General features: G+C 38.8%; 1 protein-coding gene across 1 annotated transcript in view; it reads right to left on the reverse strand.

Annotated features, from left to right (window-relative positions):
- The window catches only part of RFFL (ring finger and FYVE like domain containing E3 ubiquitin protein ligase), an 85,286-nt gene that overhangs the window by 20,959 nt on the left and 43,164 nt on the right, over positions 1-21,163 (reverse strand). Inside the window, exon 2 of the mRNA XM_063457224.1 lies at positions 3,076-3,245. Within this exon, the coding sequence (XP_063313294.1) occupies positions 3,076-3,237 (162 nt within the window). The 5' untranslated portion in view covers positions 3,238-3,245. The remainder of the gene's footprint in view (positions 1-3,075; positions 3,246-21,163) is intronic.

The raw sequence follows: 21,163 nt of genomic DNA on the forward strand, positions 1-21,163 counted from the left end.
TAACGCCGTCGTGTCTAAGGATATGTCTGAGCCTGGGTATGTGGTTTGGGATTATGTCCCTGAAATATATATTTTTTAATTCGCACCTTGGGTCAGACAGTGTGTGGACATCAATAGTTAGTCTCTTTAATCTTCACAGCTTTACTCTCTGCACAAAAATAGGTGAGACCACAGAGGCTAACTTGACACAAGTTGCATGTATATGGCAGAAGGGTCCTGTATTATACTAAAGGTAGAGATTAGTTTGTTTTTATACTTCATTTTTAACATATATTTTAGAAAAATGAAAAATAAATAATAAAAACACTAACTCAATAGCACTTTAAACAATATTTATAGTGTTAGGAATATAACACTGTATTCCTAAACTATAGTACCCTCTGGTCCTCCCCTCGCAATCCCACCCCCTGCACATAAAGGGTTAAAAAAAAAAAAAAAAAAAAAGGATTTAATCACGTACCCAGTTCCAGCACCGATGGCCTTCAATGCTTAGTCACAGTCTGCCTCCTCTGACAGGGGACCTAATGCGCATGCACATTAGGCCTTCCCCACAGGAAAGCATTGCTTCACTGCTCTCCTATCTGGTTTTCTCTGAATCTGGACACTCTCATGCAGAGTGTGAGGACGTCCAGCGTTCAACTGACAGACAGCCACTAGAGGCAGTCAAATTACTGCAATGTAAACATTACAGTATCTGTAGAACTGCAGTGTTGTACATTGCAGGCTTAAGGGGGACATGGACAGGGCACCCAGACTACTTCAATGAGATAAAGTGGACTGGGAACCTATAGTGTACCATTTTTAAAGTCTGCTTCCTTCAATGTAGATCGATAAATTAAAAAGCAGATTAACCACAGTAACATGGTGACGAAAGCCAAGATGTCTGATTTCGATGATAGAGAAGGTAGTTTTCTTACACTGGCTATTAAAGTTTTGAACTGCAAAATAAAATAATTTAAGGGAGAAAAGTATCAAAACACACCTGGCAAAAATAAAAACTGAACGAATGAATGAATGAATAAATGAATAAATAAAATTTAAAAAAAAGAGGAAAGCAGAACTTGTCCTGTCAGGAGAGGATGCCAGAAGTCTTGAAACATGCATTCATCAATCAGATTGGTGGAGTGAATCACTGTGTGTGAACTGGTACAAATAGTACACACTTGACTTTAAACAATGGGTCAGCAGACGGCTAACCAAACAAAGAGGTGTTCTTGAAGATAATTCTGTGTGCATTGTTGCTTTGTTCATTCTTGTCTGAATGATTTAAAATTATATGGAGAAAGGCAGCTAAGTAACAAAACACAGATGGAATAAAGAAGTGGGTGTTTACTGCTCAGTACAGTGTGCGGGTGCTTTATATTTCCTAAGGTAACCATAAAGTCCTAAATTATTATTTAGTTAAATTCAATGGAGTCAAGATACAAATCATAGGATAAAAGACTCGGCTGTAATATTGTGTGCCCAAATTTATCAAACTGAATCTTTGAAATACACATTCAAAAAAATATTTTTTAAAAAATTGGTATTCTCACATTTTAAAAATTAAAGAGCTTTGCATTCAATATACTCTTTTTCCTCTAACTTGAATTAGGATCTGATAAAAAAAAAAAAAAAAAAAAACACCATGTACTGCTTGAGGAAATTATAGGTAAAAATGTTGGCCTTATCTTAGAGAAACAACAAGTAGTGCAACGATCCCGGTTTGGAACCCAGGCAAAAAACAGGATCCAAGTCAAAGACTGCTAGGCCAGAGCAATTATCTGAGAAACTCTAGGAGCTAACCAAATACACCTACTTCCTCCAGAATAGGATACAAATTTAAAGGGACACTATAGTCACCAGAACAACTACAGCTTATTTGTTCTGGTGAGTAGAATCATTACCTTCAGGCTTTTTGCCGTAAACACTGTCTTTTCAGAGAAAATGCAGTGTTTACATTACAGCCTAGTGATAACTTCACTGGCCCCTCCTGAGATAGCGGTCAGAGATCCTTCCTGGGTCATAGCTGCCTAAAATGCATCCAAACATTCAGTGTCTCCTCCCTCTGCATGCAGACACTGAACGTCCTCATAGAGATTCATTAATTCAGTTAGCAGGGAATATGTGACCAAGTTTACTATGTAGATTGTAGAAGGAGCATCACATTGAGAGGAAGCATCTCAAAATATTTGTATCAGAAATATTTCTAGATGATTAAACACAGGCCTTAAAAGACCACTATAGGCATCATACCACGTCAGCTCAATGAAGTGGTCTGGGTGTCAGATCCCCCTAGTTTTAACCTTGCAGCTGAAATTTTTTTTCAAAGAAAATCGCACTTATTTGACGCCCTCACAGAGTCCAGTGTCAAAAAAGATCCCCATAGGAAAGCATTGAGTAATGCTTTCCTCTGGCCGTGCATGCGGCTCCACTCGGGAGCGGATGTCGATGGAGGAGGAGAGGTCACCAGTGCCGAGGGAGTCCGGTGCTGGATTAAGGTAAGCAAAAGGTTAATTAACCATTTATTCACCGCGGAACGGGTCCCTAGTCACCATTTAGGTGACTAGGGCTCTATAGCGTTAGGATTCCTTTAAAGGAAATCTATAGTGTCAGGAATACAAACCTGAACAACTTGAAAAGTATGTAATAATTTAGACTGCATTGTTAAACATGACTCTCAGCCAAGGAGGTTTCTTCCGTCCCACCCACCCCTTTTACTAATTTCAGACTAGTCCACTAATGACAGAAACAGGGGATCATTTTGCAGCAGCAGTAAAGAAAAACGGACACCAATGCCTGTTCTGCATGATAACCCTGATTAGACACCCTTTCTTCTCCCCCTGGGGGTGGAAAGTAAGCAAAAGTTGCTTTTGTGACTATATGGTGTCCCTTTAAGGAGGTTTGCCTGCTTATTATGGCAGCTGCAGAATGTAAATGTACAAAACAAGAATAATTTTACAATTACTGGTGATTGAGTTACTTTGAAATGTAAACGCTTAACCCATAGGCAGCCACAAGTCCAAATAGTGTTGGTATTCAAAAGAAAAATGCAATTAATTAAAATGGTACAGGAAGAAAGTCTCCTGATCTTACCTTTCTGATAGGTAGCTGTGTGCCACAAGCCCTACAAGTGATATTTGGAATGGTAGAGGGGGGTCTGACGTTTGGGTTTGAAGAAGCCTGAGTTCTCCCACTGGGAATAGTGTCTTCCGGCTGAGAATCTAGACAAAGCCAGTTACAGCATGCAGCCCACATAATAGCAGCTGAAAAATACAGAGAAGTGCACTTTAATTCAGAGAAATGAGGCACTACAACAAGCAAAACTCAAAGGATCAAATTAAGGAAAAACAATAAGAAACTCCAACTTTCCATCTATTTTGAAATGTTATATACACATACCTCTGTAACTCTGATCCTAGAATATAATATGGGAAATCAGTTTAGGAGCTCAATCGAGAACATATCTAATAAATCACAATAATTTCTATAATCATTGAGCTAAAATAATATTTTCTTTTTCTGCTGTAAAATATTTTAACACATCAAGTTAAAATTACAAAATGATCAGTTCTCTATATGATAGATATTTAGAAAGTCATATCCTGTCAATGCTATTTCGATCCATAAATCAACTACAATGTGGTGCTGACCAACAGAAAATATCAAGATAACCACTTTTATTCTGTGTGCATATGATCCCTAAATGCAGAAAATAGTGACACCTAATGGCTGAATAAGTAAAACATTGTTTTATGTTGCAAACTTTATTTAAAGGGACACTGTAGGCACCCAGACCACTTCAGCTAATTAAAGTATTCTGGGTGCCGTGACCCTTTCGCACTTAGTTTACATTGCAGCTCTAAGTCTGCCCCCAGTGGCTGTCTGCCAGACAGCCACAGGGGGCGCTTCTGGAATCCAAACTGACTTTTGGTCCGTTATCTGACGCTGGACTTCCTCACGTCAGATTTTCCCCATAGGAAAGCATTGAATAATGCTTTCCTATGGGGAGGTCAAATGCTCGCGCGGCCATTGCCTCGCATGCGCATTAGGTCTCCCCCGCCGGATGACATCGGCGCTGGATTCAGTAATGTGGCTGAAGTGGTTTTAACCCCTTCCGCCCCACGGGAGGGGGGAACCTATTAACTCTTTAGTGCCAGTAAAATGGGTTTGTTTTCCTGGCACTATAGGATCCATTTAACCTTTAGAATCCAAGCAGAACTGAATTCAACAGTAGTAAAATACAAAAGTACATTACGGGGTAAAATTTTTATTTTTAAGATAATATAATAAAAAAGCATTACCGCTTTCTGGTCTATGGGGCCTTTTTTTCATTCCACAAACTCCTGTCCAGCAAGCTTAGTGCTAAACAATTATTTAAATATGTTTGTTTTTTTTTTAAACAAACACATTCTAAGTCACTCATATAGGCACCTAAACTAGAAACCACTTAATCTCTACCCCCCTTAATCCTGCGATGTAAAACATTGCAGTTTTATAGAAACTGCAATGTTTACACTGCAGTACTAAGACTGCCTCTAGTGGATACCTCTACCAGATAGCTACTAGAGGTACTTAATGGAGTTTCACAGATTTTAAATCAGTGAAACAACACTTGAAGTCTTCAAACGCTACGAGGACACCCAGCGTCAAGGAAAATCCTATAGGAAAGCATTGAGGCCTCCTCCAACTGAGGTCACAGAGTGCTACCCAGCGCTGAGGGACATGGCCACAGGAATCGGGTAAGTGACTAAAGGATTGTTGAACCCTTTACAGCTTTGTATTTGTAACACTGAAGTGTTCCTTTAAAGTGGATGGAAATAAGCACAGCATGCAACCATGCTAAGTTGTGATGCTGCTTGGTGTTCTGCCTCCAGCAAAAACCTTTGGAGACATTCAGTGCAGTTTCCTGTATTTGTAGCCTTTTGTTTATGGTTCTGATTATATACCAATTGTTACCTCTGTCCTTTGCAGTGGGCCCCTTACAGGAAACATTCTCTTATGTGTGAACATTCTACACTGTACCCTGACAGATATTTTAAATTTTATAATTTTTCATGCTACTTTATATTAGTATTTTCTGTGATGCAATTCTTTATCACTGATTTTAGTCTATTACTTAGTTTGTATTTCTTGTCAGTTTATGATCCAGGGCTCGAGTCCTGCAGGAACGCATGGGAACGGCATTCCTGCACTTTTTCCACAGCAGGAACGCTGTTACGGTAAGTAGTCCTGCAGGACTTGTTTGCCTGTGAGGCAAACTAAGCTCCAGGTGTGCGGCAAGGGAGTGCTGATTTGTGAGGTCTCCCTGCTCAGCTACCTCACACGCCGCAGAGTGATGCCGGGAGCCGGAATGTGACGTCACATTCTGGCTCCTGGCATCACTCTGCGGCGCGCGAAGGAGCTGAGCAGGGAGACCTCACAAATCAGCACTCCCGCGCCGCCTGCCTGGACCTCAACTGACCGACCGCCTGCCTTACTGCCCGGCCAGCAGCCCCACTGGACCCCAGGTAAAAAAAATCCACCCAGCTCTCCCAAAGGTAGGGAGGTTGGGTGGAATTAAATAATAAAATTTAAAAATCTGTGAGTGGGGGGGGGGGGGGGGAGGGGGAAGGAAGTGTGTGTCTGGCTGTGAGTCTGTGTGTGTATATCTGTCAGCGTGTGTCTGTGAGTGTGTGCGTCTGTCTGTCAGTGAATTTGTGCATGAATGAGTGTGTGTCCGTGAGCCCCCCTACCCACCTCACAGCTTTCCTACCCGCACCTTGTCACAGCCATCCCCACCCTGTCTCCCCGCACATCGTCACAGCCACCACCACACCCCCTCCATACAATATCACCATCCCCAATCACATTTCAGCCCCACACACTGTCACACCTTCACCCAGAGATATAGATACACACACACACACACACACACAATTATAATTTTTTGGGTGTGGGGGGTGAGGATGGATCTTAGGTGAGTTCCCACACTTTTTTCCCCAGGACTTGACCCCTGTTATGATCACTTTTACCTCAGTACATTAGCATAAGGGATGACGTTATATCTGTTATAATACTGCCTCATTGCTACTGTACACTACTTTTTGGTCCATTTTACTAATCTTACTCACTGAGCTACATCATATATCTGTATTTGTGTATTATAGTTTTACGATTTGCGTAATGCACTGCACTGGATTTGGTTATGTGTGATTTAACACAGGGCTGACATTAAACATGCATCACTTGATAATTATTTTTTATAAACCGGCAAACACTTTGAAAATGAATATACAAACCAAATAAACAAATAAAGCAAGATACATTTTTAAAAGTATCTAATAAATATTTTTAAACTTACTATAAAGTTGGTCAGATAGCATTATTGGGCACACCTCACAGGTAGGGGAGTTTCTTCAGCCTCCACCCTTTACCCACCCAGCTCAGTTTACACCAGTCCACTAATGACAGAAACAAGACATCATTCTCAGGAGTGAGAAACTGGACACCTGATCCTACTCTGCATGATCACACTGATTAGACTCCCTCTGTCAGGATGCTGCAAGGTAAAGCGGTCTTAACCCTGCACATGTGTAGGCATGCCCAGTGCAGACCTCGGGATAGGACTAATAGGTTAGATTAGGAGCCCCCTCAACAGTGGGTTTGGTGACCATACGAAAGAAGAATCAGGTTAACATGAAAAAATAAATATTTGCTTGCTTTTTTCAGCCTGTAGAGTGAGGCAACTATTTCAATCAAACCTATAACTTTTGAATGAGATAAGTTGACTTAAAGGAACACAAATAAGGCCAGGAAAACAAACATGTATTCCTGACCCTATAGTATTAAAAGCACAGTCTAGCCCCCCTGCCTCCTCCCCCTCTAAATATAGCAAAATCTTACTTTTATTTGAGTTTGCTGCTGCTGGCTCAGCCACTGATCTGCCTGCTTTGCGGACATCATCAGGAGTGTTATACAAAGCTAAACACTATGCTTTCTCATAGGATTGGCTGAGACTGTCAAGAAGCCAGATCAGGGGCAGAACCAGCACAAGCCAAACACAGCCCTGTTTAATTACCATCAATGCATCTCTATGAGGAAAGTTCAGTGTCTCTGTGCAGAAAGTGGAAATTGTGAATGGCAGTGCTGCGTGCTGTGCAGCACTTCCCATGGAAACAGCTCTAGTGACCATTGGAGGTGTCCCTAGGCATAGTGTAAGCACCGCAATTTCTCTGAAAAGACCGTGTTTGAATGCAAAAGTCTACAGGGACTGTCTAAAACTCACCAGAACAACTAAAATAATCTGTAGTTGCCCAGGTGACTATAGTGTCTCTTTAAAATCAACTATCTCAGCAAACAAATATGGGGATTGAGTGCTACGATAGTCATATTGTGTTAAGCCTACCACCACATTATCATAAGGGTATACGTGCACCAGCAGAGAAGGCACCTATTGCATTCTGCTCACATTATATTGATCTATGGTACATAAATAGTCTGCTTAGGCCATGTTGCGTTCACGTAGTTGATCCTCCAGTTTTGGCACCCTCCGGCCTAGGTAATAGTGGGATACAAAATACAGATTAAGGAACTGCGCAAAAATATGGTTTTAAAATTTTACAAGGTTACTTAATCATCTATCTCCCAAATAAGGGGATTAAGTTCCACCATATAGCCATATCATGTTAATCCTACCACTATGCCAGTGGTGACGTAGTGGTAGGCCTAAAGGAACACTATAGCGTTAGGAATGCAAATATGTATTCCTAATGCTATAGAGCGCTAGTCACTTAAACGGTATTTGTTTACCTTAATCCAGCGCCGGGCTTCTACGGAACTGGTGACCTCTCCTCCGCCATCGACGTCAGCTTCCGAGTGGAGCCGAATGCGCATGCACGGCCAGAGGCGCGCGCATTCAAGCCCGCCCATAGGAAAGCATTACTCAATGCTTTCCTACGGGGATCTTTTTTTACACTGGACCCCGTGAGGACGTCCATAAGTGTGATTTACTCCGCGTAAATCGCGGAAGCGGCCTTTAGTGGCTGTCAGGGAGAAACTGCTATGTTTTCAGCTACAGGGTTGAAACTAGGGGGACCTGGCACCCAGACCACTTCACTGAGCTGCAGTGGTCTGGATGCCTATAGTGGTCCTTTAACACTATATTGTAGAACTGATGACAGTTATTAGCTTGCAGTTGTTCACTAGATTTCTCTGTTACATACCTGAAAAAAAAAATCATAGATTTGATTTCAAGTGCTGTGGAATATGTTAGAGCTATATAAATAATAATTATCAGTCCTGCTTCAGGCTAATTTTTTTTCACAGGTATGTTACACAGTATTCTAGCGAACAACTGTCATCACACAAATACCAGTCAGGAAGGCCAGAGGGTGCCAAAGCTTGAGGATCAATTACATGAACTCAATACAGCCTAAGCAGACTATTTACTATAGATCAATAACTCATCTCACAGAAGTCAAAGCAAGAGTCAAATTATCTGTTGCCACCCTTTCATGTATTCACAGTTGCATTGTAGACTCGCATTCTGAAAAAGATTCATGTATAATCTCTGATCAGTTAGGCAGACATGCAGAGTTGCCTTTTATTCCAGCATATTTTGTTTAACCTAGTGAATGCCTAAACTAGCTATCAATGTTTAAAATGTACCTGTAATAATAAAACTATATAAAAAAAATTAAGTACATTAGCATATTAAAAATAATCTATGCATTGCGCTAGTAGAATTGCTAGAAAATGTATAGATAGTCATAGTCCTACAAATCTATATAAAAAAATGTGTTACTTTAGAAGAATGTTCTGAAGTGGATAATGGACCAAAAATGTCAGTGCAATCTGAATGGGCAGTAGGATATAGAGTTGTGTGAGGTGGGCACAGATTTACCATGAAAACATTGTTTTAGGGGGGGGGGGGGGGGGGGAATCTAAATTATACTAATTGTGATGCACACAAGCAAAAAAGATCTCATCATACTACATTTTTGGACTAATGCCTAGGCTAAATGAAATTAGTCAAGTCAAGTCCAAATTTATGAACTAAGTCTTGTGAACTGTTGTAATGTAACAAAATAATAAATGCAACAAAGATGTTATAGAAAAGCAACAAGCCAACACCAGTGAAACACTCCTTATTTATTTGGCTACAAACTCACCAAAAATTATACCGTAGTATTGAAAGCCTGAAAAATGGGTTTAGGTCGGTATGCCAGGCTGAAACAAAAACATTTTTAAAAATGCTACAGAGATTTCTCTTTTAATTGGATTAGTTTTTTTTTTTTACATTTGTTTTTGTTCTAAATGTATACAATTAAAGATTTTAGATGACTTTTTTTTTTTTTTTACATATTACAAGGGTAGGCACCCTTAGGGATCACATCTCCTATAAGGCTGGCAAATCATCCAAGGAGATATGGTCCACAACATCTGGCGTGTCAAAGGATTCCTAGTTAGGAACGGCTCTGTTTCATCTATACAAAAAACTTAAACTCACAGATTATGTTGTGTTAATACTCAACCTAATCCATACTGGATTAACTACAAAAAAAGATATTCAGATATCCCATATAATTGCATTGCTAATTGTAGTACAAGGTGTTTTGCCATACCGTTCTGTAAATAGTTAATACTAAGCAGACTGCATGGATGCACAAAATATGGATATGAACATGTGGTTTCCTGCTTTCCTTTTATTGTGCACATCACATAGTATGTAAATTAGGTCTTATGCCGTGTAATGATTTATTGGTCAATTTCATGCTTCCATTTTTATTTATTTATTTGCTTGTTTGTTTAAAGACTAATTTTGCAGCCATTTCCTATAGCTTTTATTTATTTATTTATTTTTTTAATTCAAAATAACTGGCATATGAGTTTATTAAGCAGTAATTTGAGGTGCATTAGCAAAGGAATTTGAAACATACCAGAAAATCCAAAAATAATTAAAAATCAGGCATTTTATCCAAAATGTTGGATTCCATGGTCAGTTCATCATACTCTAGAATAGGACTGGCCTAATAGTAGGTCCCTAGATGTTCTAGAAAGTAAATTGCCATGATGCCATGCCAGTCTATAGTCTGCAAAGACCGCAGATGTTGTCAGAGTGGCTTTAGAGATGCCAAAAAAAAAAAAAAAAACATTCTGCATACTTATTATCATGCAAACCTACTCCAGCACCATTCAAATCAAGCTAACAAGGTGTTCTACAGAGAACTATCTTATCACATCTCTCACAACCTACGCTGATCTAAACGTTTTTTTTGTTGGTTTGCTTTTTATTTGATTTTTCCAAATATGGCATAAAATCAGTTTTTTATGGGGGTTGTTAAAGTACTCAAGGTTGAATACCTTTGACTAGCTAGGCCATATGCCCTAATCAAGCGCGACACTTTATGAATGAAATTACACATGCTTTGGAATCTCACACATTTAATGTGTTTGGGTTTATAGGTCTGTAAATTACCTTGCAAACTGTTCACACAACACATCTGCTCTATTTTTCAGAGTAAAAAGTGTAATGATTTGGCAGATTTCTAGAATTGCGTGCACAATTTATTAAATCATTTTTTGGGGTTTTTTTTAGCTATTGTTTCTGTCATTTTTAATTCCAATGCAACAGATTTATCAATCTTTCCATCACTTTTCCAACATCTTTTACACACCACTTTCAGTTTGGTGATCTTTTCTGACATGGACTTTTAAGCAAAAAGTTGCAGAATTTAGGCAGAGAAAAGTGGACACTTTTTAGAACATTTTAATAAGTATTAAATAATAAAAGACTTTTCATATCACTTTGATATATCCAATGTTTCTGAAAGGTCACCGGAGCAGAAGCCATTTTTAAATTGACAGAAAAGAGAAAAGTTTAGTTTGGCAAGAAGTCAAGACAGAGGCACTCCGTTCTAAGATGGGAAAGGGATATTTACTAAAGTGAGAATTTAAAGTGAATTCAAAAGTAAAGGACCACTATAGGCACCCAGACCACTTCAGCTCAATGAAGTGGTCTGGGTGCCAGGTTCCCCTAGTTTTATCCCTGCAGGTGAAAACATAGCAGTTTCATGGAAACTATGTTTACACTGCAGGGTTAATCCAGCCTCTAGTGGCTGTCTCCCTGACAGCCACTGAAGGCCGCTTCCGCAATTTACACGGAGTAAATCACACTTATTTGACGCTGAACGTCCTAACGGAGTCCAGTGTAAAAAAAGATCCCCATAGGAAAGCATTGAGTAGCTTTCCTATAGGCGGGTTTGAATGCACCCGCCTCTGGCCGCGCAGGCAGCTCCACTCGGAAGCAGACGTCGATGGAGGAGGAGAGGTCACCAGTGCCGAGGGAGCCCAGAACTGTATTAAGGTAAGCAAATAAATGGTTAATAAGCCATTTATTTGCCGCGGAATGGTGCCCTAGTCCTGGCTCAATTGCGGTAAGAATCCATATTTGTATTCCGTGCCTTACTTACCTGGCGCAGCAAACATCGATACTCACAGTACCCCTGTGTGCGATATTCTGCTGGACAGAATAGCTGTCCAGGCAGTCCTTAGTCCCTAGTGCTTTGAAAAAGTTAAAACAATTACACACATCCCCATTATTAATTTTGTTTGCCTAGATTAGGTGTTTTTTAAAAAAAAACTTTTCCTAATAAAATCTGTCAACATTGAAGTTGCTGTTTAGTAGATAGGAGAGTGCGCTGGATCTTGTGTATTGAATATATATATATATATATATATTCTGTGAAAGTAAAGTTTCTGTGTGAAAAATACAAAAGAACAAATATGAATACCAACTTTGGTGTAGATAAGCAAGCCTTATGTTTGACCCTGTAACTTAAAAAATAAAACTATAAAAGTTTGAGATCGGGGGTACTGTTGTACTCGTGAGTCATTGCTGAATACAAATATGAGTGTTTTAGAGTGGTACAAAAATGTATAATGCGGAGGATATAATTTGTAAAAGGGCAGTTTTTTTGCAAAAAATAAATATGAACGCTAACTTGGCCAGTGTTTGTGACTAAGTGGCTACTAAAAAAGACTGGACATACCCCATTTGAATACCCTGGGTTGTCTACTTTTGCAAATTGTATACCATGATGGGGGTAAATCTCATTCTAGGCATAACATAATCAATCTGGCAAATTCCAATGTGTAAAAACTAAAATGGGTCAACCCTATATTTGACCATGTAATTTTCCAAAACCCTATAAAACTTGTACATGGGGTGGGGGAGTCAGGGGGGTGGGGAGGGAATTACGGTTGTACTCCTGATACATTACGGAATACAAATGTGTGTTTTATTCCAGTAAAGGTTAACAGTATTATGACATTCAAAGTTAAAGGACCACTATAGTGCCAGGAAAACAAACTCGTTTTCTTGGCTCTATAGGGTCTTAGGGTCCCCCCCACCCTCTGGGTCCCACTCCCGCGGGGCTGAAGGGGTTAAATTCGTACATTTCTTCAGCGCCGTGCGCGCATTCAATCAGTTCATAGGAAAGCATTCTCAATACTTTCCTATGGACGTCAGCGTCTTCTCACTGTAATTTTCACAGTGAGAAGCACGGAAGCACCTCTAGCGGCTGTCATTGAGACAGCTACTAGAGGCTGGGTTAACCCTAAATGGACCTGGCACCCAGACCACTTCATTGTGCTGAAGTGGTCTGGGTGCCTATAGTGGTCCTTTAAAATGCCATGCAGAACTAAACAAAACAAAATGTACTTTCTTAAACATTTTTTTTTATTCAGATTAAAATTGTTTCATATATAAAAATTTGATGCGACATGAAAGCTCTGTTTTTCCTAAACAAAAGTGATATATAGTAGGTGTGGGTGAACTTGATATGAAAGAGGTGAATAACAGTTGAACAGACATATAGCGCAAATTAAAGGTTTTGTTTTGATCAGAACTTGTACAATTGCCTCTATCCTTAACGGGTTAATAATATATGCCTTGGCAATATGTATAAAGAAGTATTCACTTATGTGCAATTGCTGTCCATAATTACCATTGCAAAGTAGCCTCCTAATAATCTAAATTGCAGTAATGACTCCAATTTGCAAAACCTGCTCAACTCGAGTGCAGAATGTCCGTTCCATACCACCTAAAACGAAGGTCTCATTATGAGGTTGTCAGGTTGTTCAAAATGTGACTCATTTTTCGAAACGTAGGAACAGCTTACCAAATGCTGATCTCACAGATCGTTCGGACATGCTTAAAGGGGCACTATATAATGATCCATAACATTATAATTTTATTGCCCCAAATTATTAGGGGGGGTCTTCTGTATTCTATGCCCCCCTTTGAGTGTAATAGGATAAATAAATTGACCCGTTCCTCAACTGGAATCCAGAGCTGAAACACTCTGCAGTCTCATCCGCCTCCACTGACGTCATCAGGCTTGTCCAGTCCAAGGTTTCTCATAGGAAAGCTTTGTGGACTTAATACTCATGAGTCGCAAGCATTGCAATGTGCAAATCAAATGCTTTTCTACATAAGAAGCATCAGAGGACTTTCGACATCCATATTAAATGCCTGGGGATATCGACTTCGTTGTGGGAACTGAGGGACTATCGATTGCCAGTCAGAGAGACAGCCACAAAGTTGTGTTTGTGCCCTGCAATGTACACATTGCCATATCTTCAAAACAGCAATGTTTTACATTGCAGGAGCAATACACCAGGGCCACTACAAACAAGCAACTTAATTGAGATGAAGTGGCCTGGGTGCATATAGTGTCCCTTTAATGGAGTCAAATTCCTATTTTTTTTCCCCCTCCATAAATGTTATTTTCCTAAATAATGAACTCCATTAGCCTAATGTATGATTGGTCAGGTATGTTTATATATAGTACTGTGAAGTGAAATGAGTTTAATTTTCTTCAGAATGCAGTGAAACTGTAAAGCAATGTTTAACAAAAGCCCTGTGATTTAGTTATTGCCCAAGGACTGTGACACAGTCACGTGATCAGTCATGTACAATCTTATGACCTGGAAATTCCAGTTAAACCAGTGAAGCAAATTTTAGACGAACAATAAAAAAAAATTAAAAAAAATAACATCCTTTCTAGTAACTTTATAGCTCTTCCCCAAACAGAATCGTGAGTGTGCAATTTCCAACAACAGAAAAGATCCATTCTATTGTTTGTGTGCTACAGACATACAGGGATGTAGAGCTCACAGTGACAAGCAATATCAGACTTAATACTGGTCTTACAAACTAAGCATGGACAAGGTGACACAAAAACACCAAGGGAAGAATAATCTCATAATGTGCTTAGATTAACTCCCAGGTTCAGCATGGGGATGACAAAACCTCTGTATCTCCATATTACTGTATGTTCAGAAATATATATATATGAAGTACACACAGTGTGTGTGTGTGTGTGTGTGTATTTCTCCTCTTGGGTATAACTATGCTTGGATTAAATATATATTAAAAAAAAAAAAAAAAAAAACTGTTTAGAATAGCGTTTATTGCTGTGGAAATGAAGGGTGTCGTCTGAAACAAGATGCCTGTCTAGAGAGATTATTTCTGGAAATTTCAAAGCCATGGGGGAAAAAAAAATAAATATATATATATATATATATATATATATATATATATATATATGTCAAGAGCATGTGAAGTATTGAGAACCTCTCTTGCCAATACACAAGAACAGGGAGCCACCTCCAAATAAAAAAAATATATATATAAAGAAAAAAAAAGAAAAATTAATAAAAAAAAAAGAGAAAACGAAGACACCATCAACATAACGAAAACTTAATTTTGTCCTGTCTAATCCTCCTGCTGATGCATAGTACCAAAGAGAGACAAAGAACCCTAAAGCAAAGGAGGACTTAGTCTTTCAATGTAAGAGAACTAAAGTTCCCTAGCCTAGTCAATGGTGGGTGAGGTTACCTTTACAATTAGCCCACAGGAGGCCAATAGGTGGGGGTAGAAGGGAATACAATAAATCCCCCTTATCACTTAGGGCCTCCAACCGCCGCTAATGGGTGGAGGCTTAGTGGATTCCCCATTATCATTTAGGGCCCCTAATCGCCATTCAATTCAGGAAGTCCCTCTAGTGGTTGTTTGGTAGACAGAAAATGCAATAATTACCACTGTAGGGTAAAGGGACATGGGACATTGCACCCAGACCACTTCAGTGAGCTGAAGTGGTCTGGGTGCTTACAGTGTCCCTTTAAAAGGGATACTCCACTGCCCAAATAAAATAAATAAAAACAGATAGCAAAAGCAGTAGTAGTGTTCGAGATACACATCTGTTACAGTGTTCCTTTAAGGCTGCTGGATGTCAAATGCAGAGGAGAAAAAACAGTTTTAAAATGGAGTCAGTAGAGCCATGTGATAACGTAAAAAGGATGGCCATGAACAAAGAGCACACACACACACACACACACACACACACACACATACATATATATATATATATATATATATATATATACAACCATGTGATTTACTTAGGGTCTCAGGAAAGTGACTCATAATAAGAATCAGAAATAAAGTGAAATGTCTAAACATGAGACAAAGCTCCCTTGAAAATTGAGTATATATTTCCTACCTGTTCTATGTCAAATTTTATATACCGTATATTGTGTATTAATATTGTTTTTGTATTTTATTGTACCCTATTGTATCAATGCAATGTTTTGTGGACCCAGGACAGACTTGAAAACGAGAGAAATCTCAAATGTATCTTTCCTGGTAAAATATTTTATAAACAAATAAAAGTTTGTGTATTCTCCTGCTTAATGGGGTTGACAATGTCAATTGGTAATAAAGATAACCCTATTTGGATGTATTTTATGGAAATGCCAATTGCAGTGGGAAAATGTAAATTCTGAGAAAATGTGCAAATCTTGAGCCAGGGAAGGGGAGAAGGAGTGGGGTGGAATTTTTTTTTTTTTAAATAAATAAAATTTTAAGCAATATTGATTTTATTGTGTGACAGGGAGAGTGGGAAGGGAGAAAAATGATTCCTCTTGAAGGCATTGCCTGCAAGGCAGAAGCTCTATACATCTGTTGGCAGCGTGCTGTGCGTGCTGACAAAGAACGCATTTTAAGTACATAATTTGAATTACGCCGTCCGGAACAGTGTTCCGGGCTGCCGAAGTCACGCATGACTGGGGTGTAACTAGGCCACGGCACACAAGTGCAGATTTCTCTACAGATTCCTACCACCATAACTACTACAAATCACTGAATTGGTCATGGTGGTTGGAGTAACCGTTTAAATCCCCTTACTCTCTCCCTTGTTCATCACAAAACTCCGTCCCTGGCTCAGAGTGCATGCTTTAATGAAAAATGGTTGGAAAAACCCTTTAAGTTTTTTTTTTTACTATGAGCATTAAAAGCAAAGCATTTTTTCCCAGTTGTAAACAATCTTCCTAAAACTACTGTTTCGTGGATTTGCACTTTAGAAGCAAATTAAAGTTAAAAAAAATAAACTGCTTTAGATAAACACACATGTTATGGACTGATTTTTGCTTTTCATTTTTGGATTTGATAGATCTCATTCAAGAAGTACAGGTGATCTGGCTGGTATACTAAATGTCTCCTATGCATTTTGCTTGATAAAAGGCTAGATGCCTTAGGATTGTGACTTTTTACCCAACATCACATACTAGAAACATTTGCAGTCACTGCAGTCTCATTCATTCTGTATAGTCATTATACCTAGCCATGGAAAATAGAGCTGAGTACATTAATACCTCAAAGAAACTGATGACTACAATAAAAGTATCTTAACAAATCTTTGTATGCTCCACAAATCTGTATTTTGTAAAATAAAATGGGTTACCATGTCTGTGGGACTCGAGGACTAGCATTAAACCTCCTATTCCATGAAGTCACCCACCGATACTTTCACAAATGTTAAATTTCATTCCCTATGGCAACATAAGATACACTGAAAGATCTTCAGAACATGTACTAATTAGTGGGTGTGCCTGCAGTTGCTGGGAGACAACTATAAGCCAGTACTACCAGAAGTGACTGTGCTCCGGGAACCCTCCGCAATATGCAGTTTGCAGTAATGAAAAGTGGTTATGCGCTTACTAACCCTTTAATGGGACACAATAGGCACCCAGACCGCTTCATCTTTCATCTCATTGAAGTGGTCTCACGGTAGTATCACTGTCCGTCCGTCCCCCCGTCCCCCCTTTTTAGTCCTACAATGTAAAACAGGACACTGTAGACAGCCACTAGAGATCGTCTTAGTACTGCAATGTAAACACTGCACCCTCTCTAAAACCGCAGCAGTACCAAGACCGTCTCTAGTGGCTGTCTACCACTAAAAGGCACTTCTGGGAGTTTAGTGGACTAAATGAAGCTGGATGTCCTCACGCTCTGCACGAAGACATCCAGCGCCCGTGAAATCCCTATAGGAAAGCACTGAGTAAATGCTTTCCTATGGGGAGGGCCTAATGTGCTTGCCACGCTCTAGGGTCCCTCTGTCGGTTGACGTAGGAGGAGAGGGACATCAGCGCTGGAATTGGGTAACTGAACAAAGAGTTCTTAACCCTCTATGTAAGTAGACAATCAGTTTCAGAACGTTTGGAGCTGTACAGTTTACCTCACTGGCTGAGAGTGATCAGCTCACGCTCTCCCCGAATGAGCCGACCCTGTACTGCAGCGCCCAGCTCAAGAGAGTCAACAGGACCTTCCGGCTCTGCAGAGAGGCAGGAAACGGCACCCGGCAGACCCCAGTTAAGAAGTCAAGAAGTCAAATGGTTCTAACACGGTTTGATTACTAGCAATGGTAGGGGAACATTGCCCTCACAGCACCAGACATGGTTATTACTTTAATCATAATTGATAACTACTTCTCTTCCAACTGTCATGGGTCAACTGTCAGCATACTTCCCAACCGTCCTGGGTCAAGAACAAAGACAGTTTAATATCCCAGCAGATCTAGGGCCTTTTGGAGATATACAGTTCTCTGTCTTTTGCTGGCAATACATCTTTAATAGGTTTCTCTATTTTTCCTCAGGTACCAAAAAGTTGTACCTTTCAAAGCGAAACACTGCACATTCCAGACTCCAGGCACCAGGACTACTTCAAATCACTGAACTGGTCATGGTGCTTGAAGTAACCCTTTAGAATAAACTTGTTTGTGTGTACCATGACTGGTAATATTGTTTTTGTATTTTATTGTATCCCATTGTATCAATGCAATGTTTTATGAACCCAGGACATTTTTGAAAACAAGAGAAATCTCAATGTATCCTTCCTGGTAAAATATTTTATAAATAAATGGCCATTACCAAGCATATGAATGCTGATTTAGGATCGATTTTTATTCCAGTGTCTCCGAGAAGACTAGAACAAGTTTATCACGAAACACTTCTTTTTCAATGAGGCAGGGATTTCTGTAACCAATGTTTGTCACTACTTAAAACCAGCCCTGATTGGCTACAGACCTTTATTCCATTATCATACCTTTCACAGATACAGCTATTCAATTTAATGACCACATGGTTCTAATAATTTTCTAAATGCAATTTAGATAATAAACTATAACAAAAGCAGTGTGTAACAGTGACATGTAAAAGATTTTTGTATTCACTATATATAGATGGTGAATGTAATAATACTCTGACCTCACTTGACAACAGCTGATGCAGGTTATGAAGGAGTGTTTCAGATTCTTTGACCCAGAGTATAATGATATAAAAACCCTGAGTCATATCAGGTATGTTTTTCTAAGCATGTACAAAGGTAGTTGAGTAAAAAATATATTTGTTTCTTAAACTAGTTTTTTTTTTCTTTATGATTTAACCCCTTAAAGGGACACTGTAGGCACCCAGACCACTTCTGGCTATTGGAGTGGTCTGGGTGCCTACTCCCACTACCCTTAACCCTGCAAGTGTAATTATTGCAGTTTTTTTTAAACTGCAATAATTACCTTGCAGGGTTAAGTCATCCCCTAGTGGTAGAGGGAACTTCCTGCTCTATAGCACACGCTGTGTGAGGACCTCCAGCGTCGCTCAATTCCCCATAGGAAAGCATTGACTATCGCTTTCAATGCTTTCCTATGGGGTGCGCTAATGCGCATGCGCGGCATTGACGCGCATGCGCATTAGGTCTCCTCGGCCGGTGGGCGGGATCAGTCTCGCCCACCGGCCAACGTAGGCAAAAGGTGGAGCGGCGGGGGAGGAGCAGGCAGCGACGTGGGACATGTCGCTGCCTCAGGTAAGTCACTGAAGGGGTTTTCACCCCTTCAGCAACTGGGGATTGGGGGGTGGGAGGGAGAGGAATCCTGCAGTGCCAGGAAAACTGATTTGTTTTCCTGGCACTGGAGATTCCCTTTAAGGACTGGACTGTTTTTGCGATGTTGTACATTTGCGACCAGGCCTCTTTTACACTTTTGTGGTGTTTGTTTTTAGATGTAATTTTCCGCTCTCTCATTTACTGTTCCTATACAAATTATATGTTTTTTTCAGGACAAAAAAAGGCTTTCTTTACATACCATTATTTATATAATCTCATGTAATTGAATTAAAAAAAAAAAAAAAAAAAAAAAACACGTTTTTTGACTTTTACTTGAAAAATCTTTGACTCATCTACAAAAGCGAATAAAAAAAACTGCTAAATAGATTCAAAATTTTGTCCTGAGTTTTAAAATACCCAGTGTTTACCTGCTTTTTTTTTTTGCAAGTTATAGGGCTATAGGTACAAGTAGGATATTGCGGTTTCAAAACATACATTTTTTCAAAGTTATCAATAGTGACATTGTAACACTATTATCTGTCATAAATCTATGAATAACACCCCACATGTACATTTTTTTTTTTTTAAAGTAGACAACCCAGGGTATTCAATATGGGGTATGTCCAGTTTTTTTTAGTAGCCACCTAGTCGCAAACACTGGCCAAAGTTAGCGTTCATATTTGTTTGTGTGTGAAAAAAGTAAAAAACTAAATTGAACGCTAATTTTGGCCAGTGTTTGTGACTAAGTGGCTACTAAAAAAGACGGGACATACCCCATTTGCAATACCTTGGGTTGTCTTCTTTTGCAAATGGTATGCCATCATGGGGGTAATTCTCATTCCTGGGCTACCATACGCTCTCAAAGGCAACGTAACCAACCTGGCCATTTTCAATGTAAAAATATTTGACCCATATATTTGACCCTGTAACTTTCAAAACCGCTATAAAACCTGTACATGGTAGGTACTGTTATACTCAGGAGACTTTGCTGAACACAAATATTAGTGTTTCAAACCTGGAAAATGTATCGCAACAATTATATCATCAGTAAAAGTGCTGTTTGTGTGTGAAAAATGCGAAAAAAAGTCACTTTCACTGACAATATCATCGCTGTGATATGTTTTACTGTTTTGAATCACTAATATTTGTGTTCAGCGAAGTCTCCTGAGTAAAACGGTACCCCCGTGTACAGGTTTTAGGGTGTCATAGAAAGTTACAGGGTAAAATACAGTGCTAGCAAATTAAATTCTCTGGAATTTCGGCCTGTGTTGGCAGGCAGGTCCATCAAATTGCAATTAATAAAATTACTTAATTATGTAAAAATATTACATAAATACACATGTAGAATTTAAATTTATATTCCTATTTATATATTTGAAGTCTACGTGTATATTTATATAATTATGTAATTTTGTATATGGACATATGTACATTTCATATTATTTTTATTTATATATACATAGATATATATACAATTTCATTCTAAGTGTATTTTGATATATATATATATTTTAATATCAAAATATAGTTAGAATAAAATGTCATAGATATAATTTTTCTAAAATTTTTATTATTTTAATTTTTTATTTAATTTAATCTACTTATTATTTCTATTTTATAATAATATATATATAGTTATATATATATATATATATATATATAAACACACACACACACACACACACGTGTGTAATTTAAGTATAAGTGTATTTTTATATTAATATATGTATATATTAATATAAAAATACACTTAGTATGACATATATATGATATATAGACATATTAAATAGGTATAATATATGTCTATATATCATATATCATATATATATATACACACACACACATATAATTTTTTTTTTTTTTTAATTAACATTAACTTTATTTTATTTTTTGATTTTACACTAGCAGGGAGACTGCCTGTAAGCACAGACAGTCCCCCTGCAGGCAGACACATGGACACCTATTGTGACCATGTGGTCGCCCGGT

The sequence above is a fragment of the Pelobates fuscus genome, chromosome 1 (genome assembly GCF_036172605.1).
Source record: "Pelobates fuscus isolate aPelFus1 chromosome 1, aPelFus1.pri, whole genome shotgun sequence".
Classification (NCBI taxonomy): Eukaryota; Metazoa; Chordata; class Amphibia; order Anura; family Pelobatidae; genus Pelobates; species Pelobates fuscus.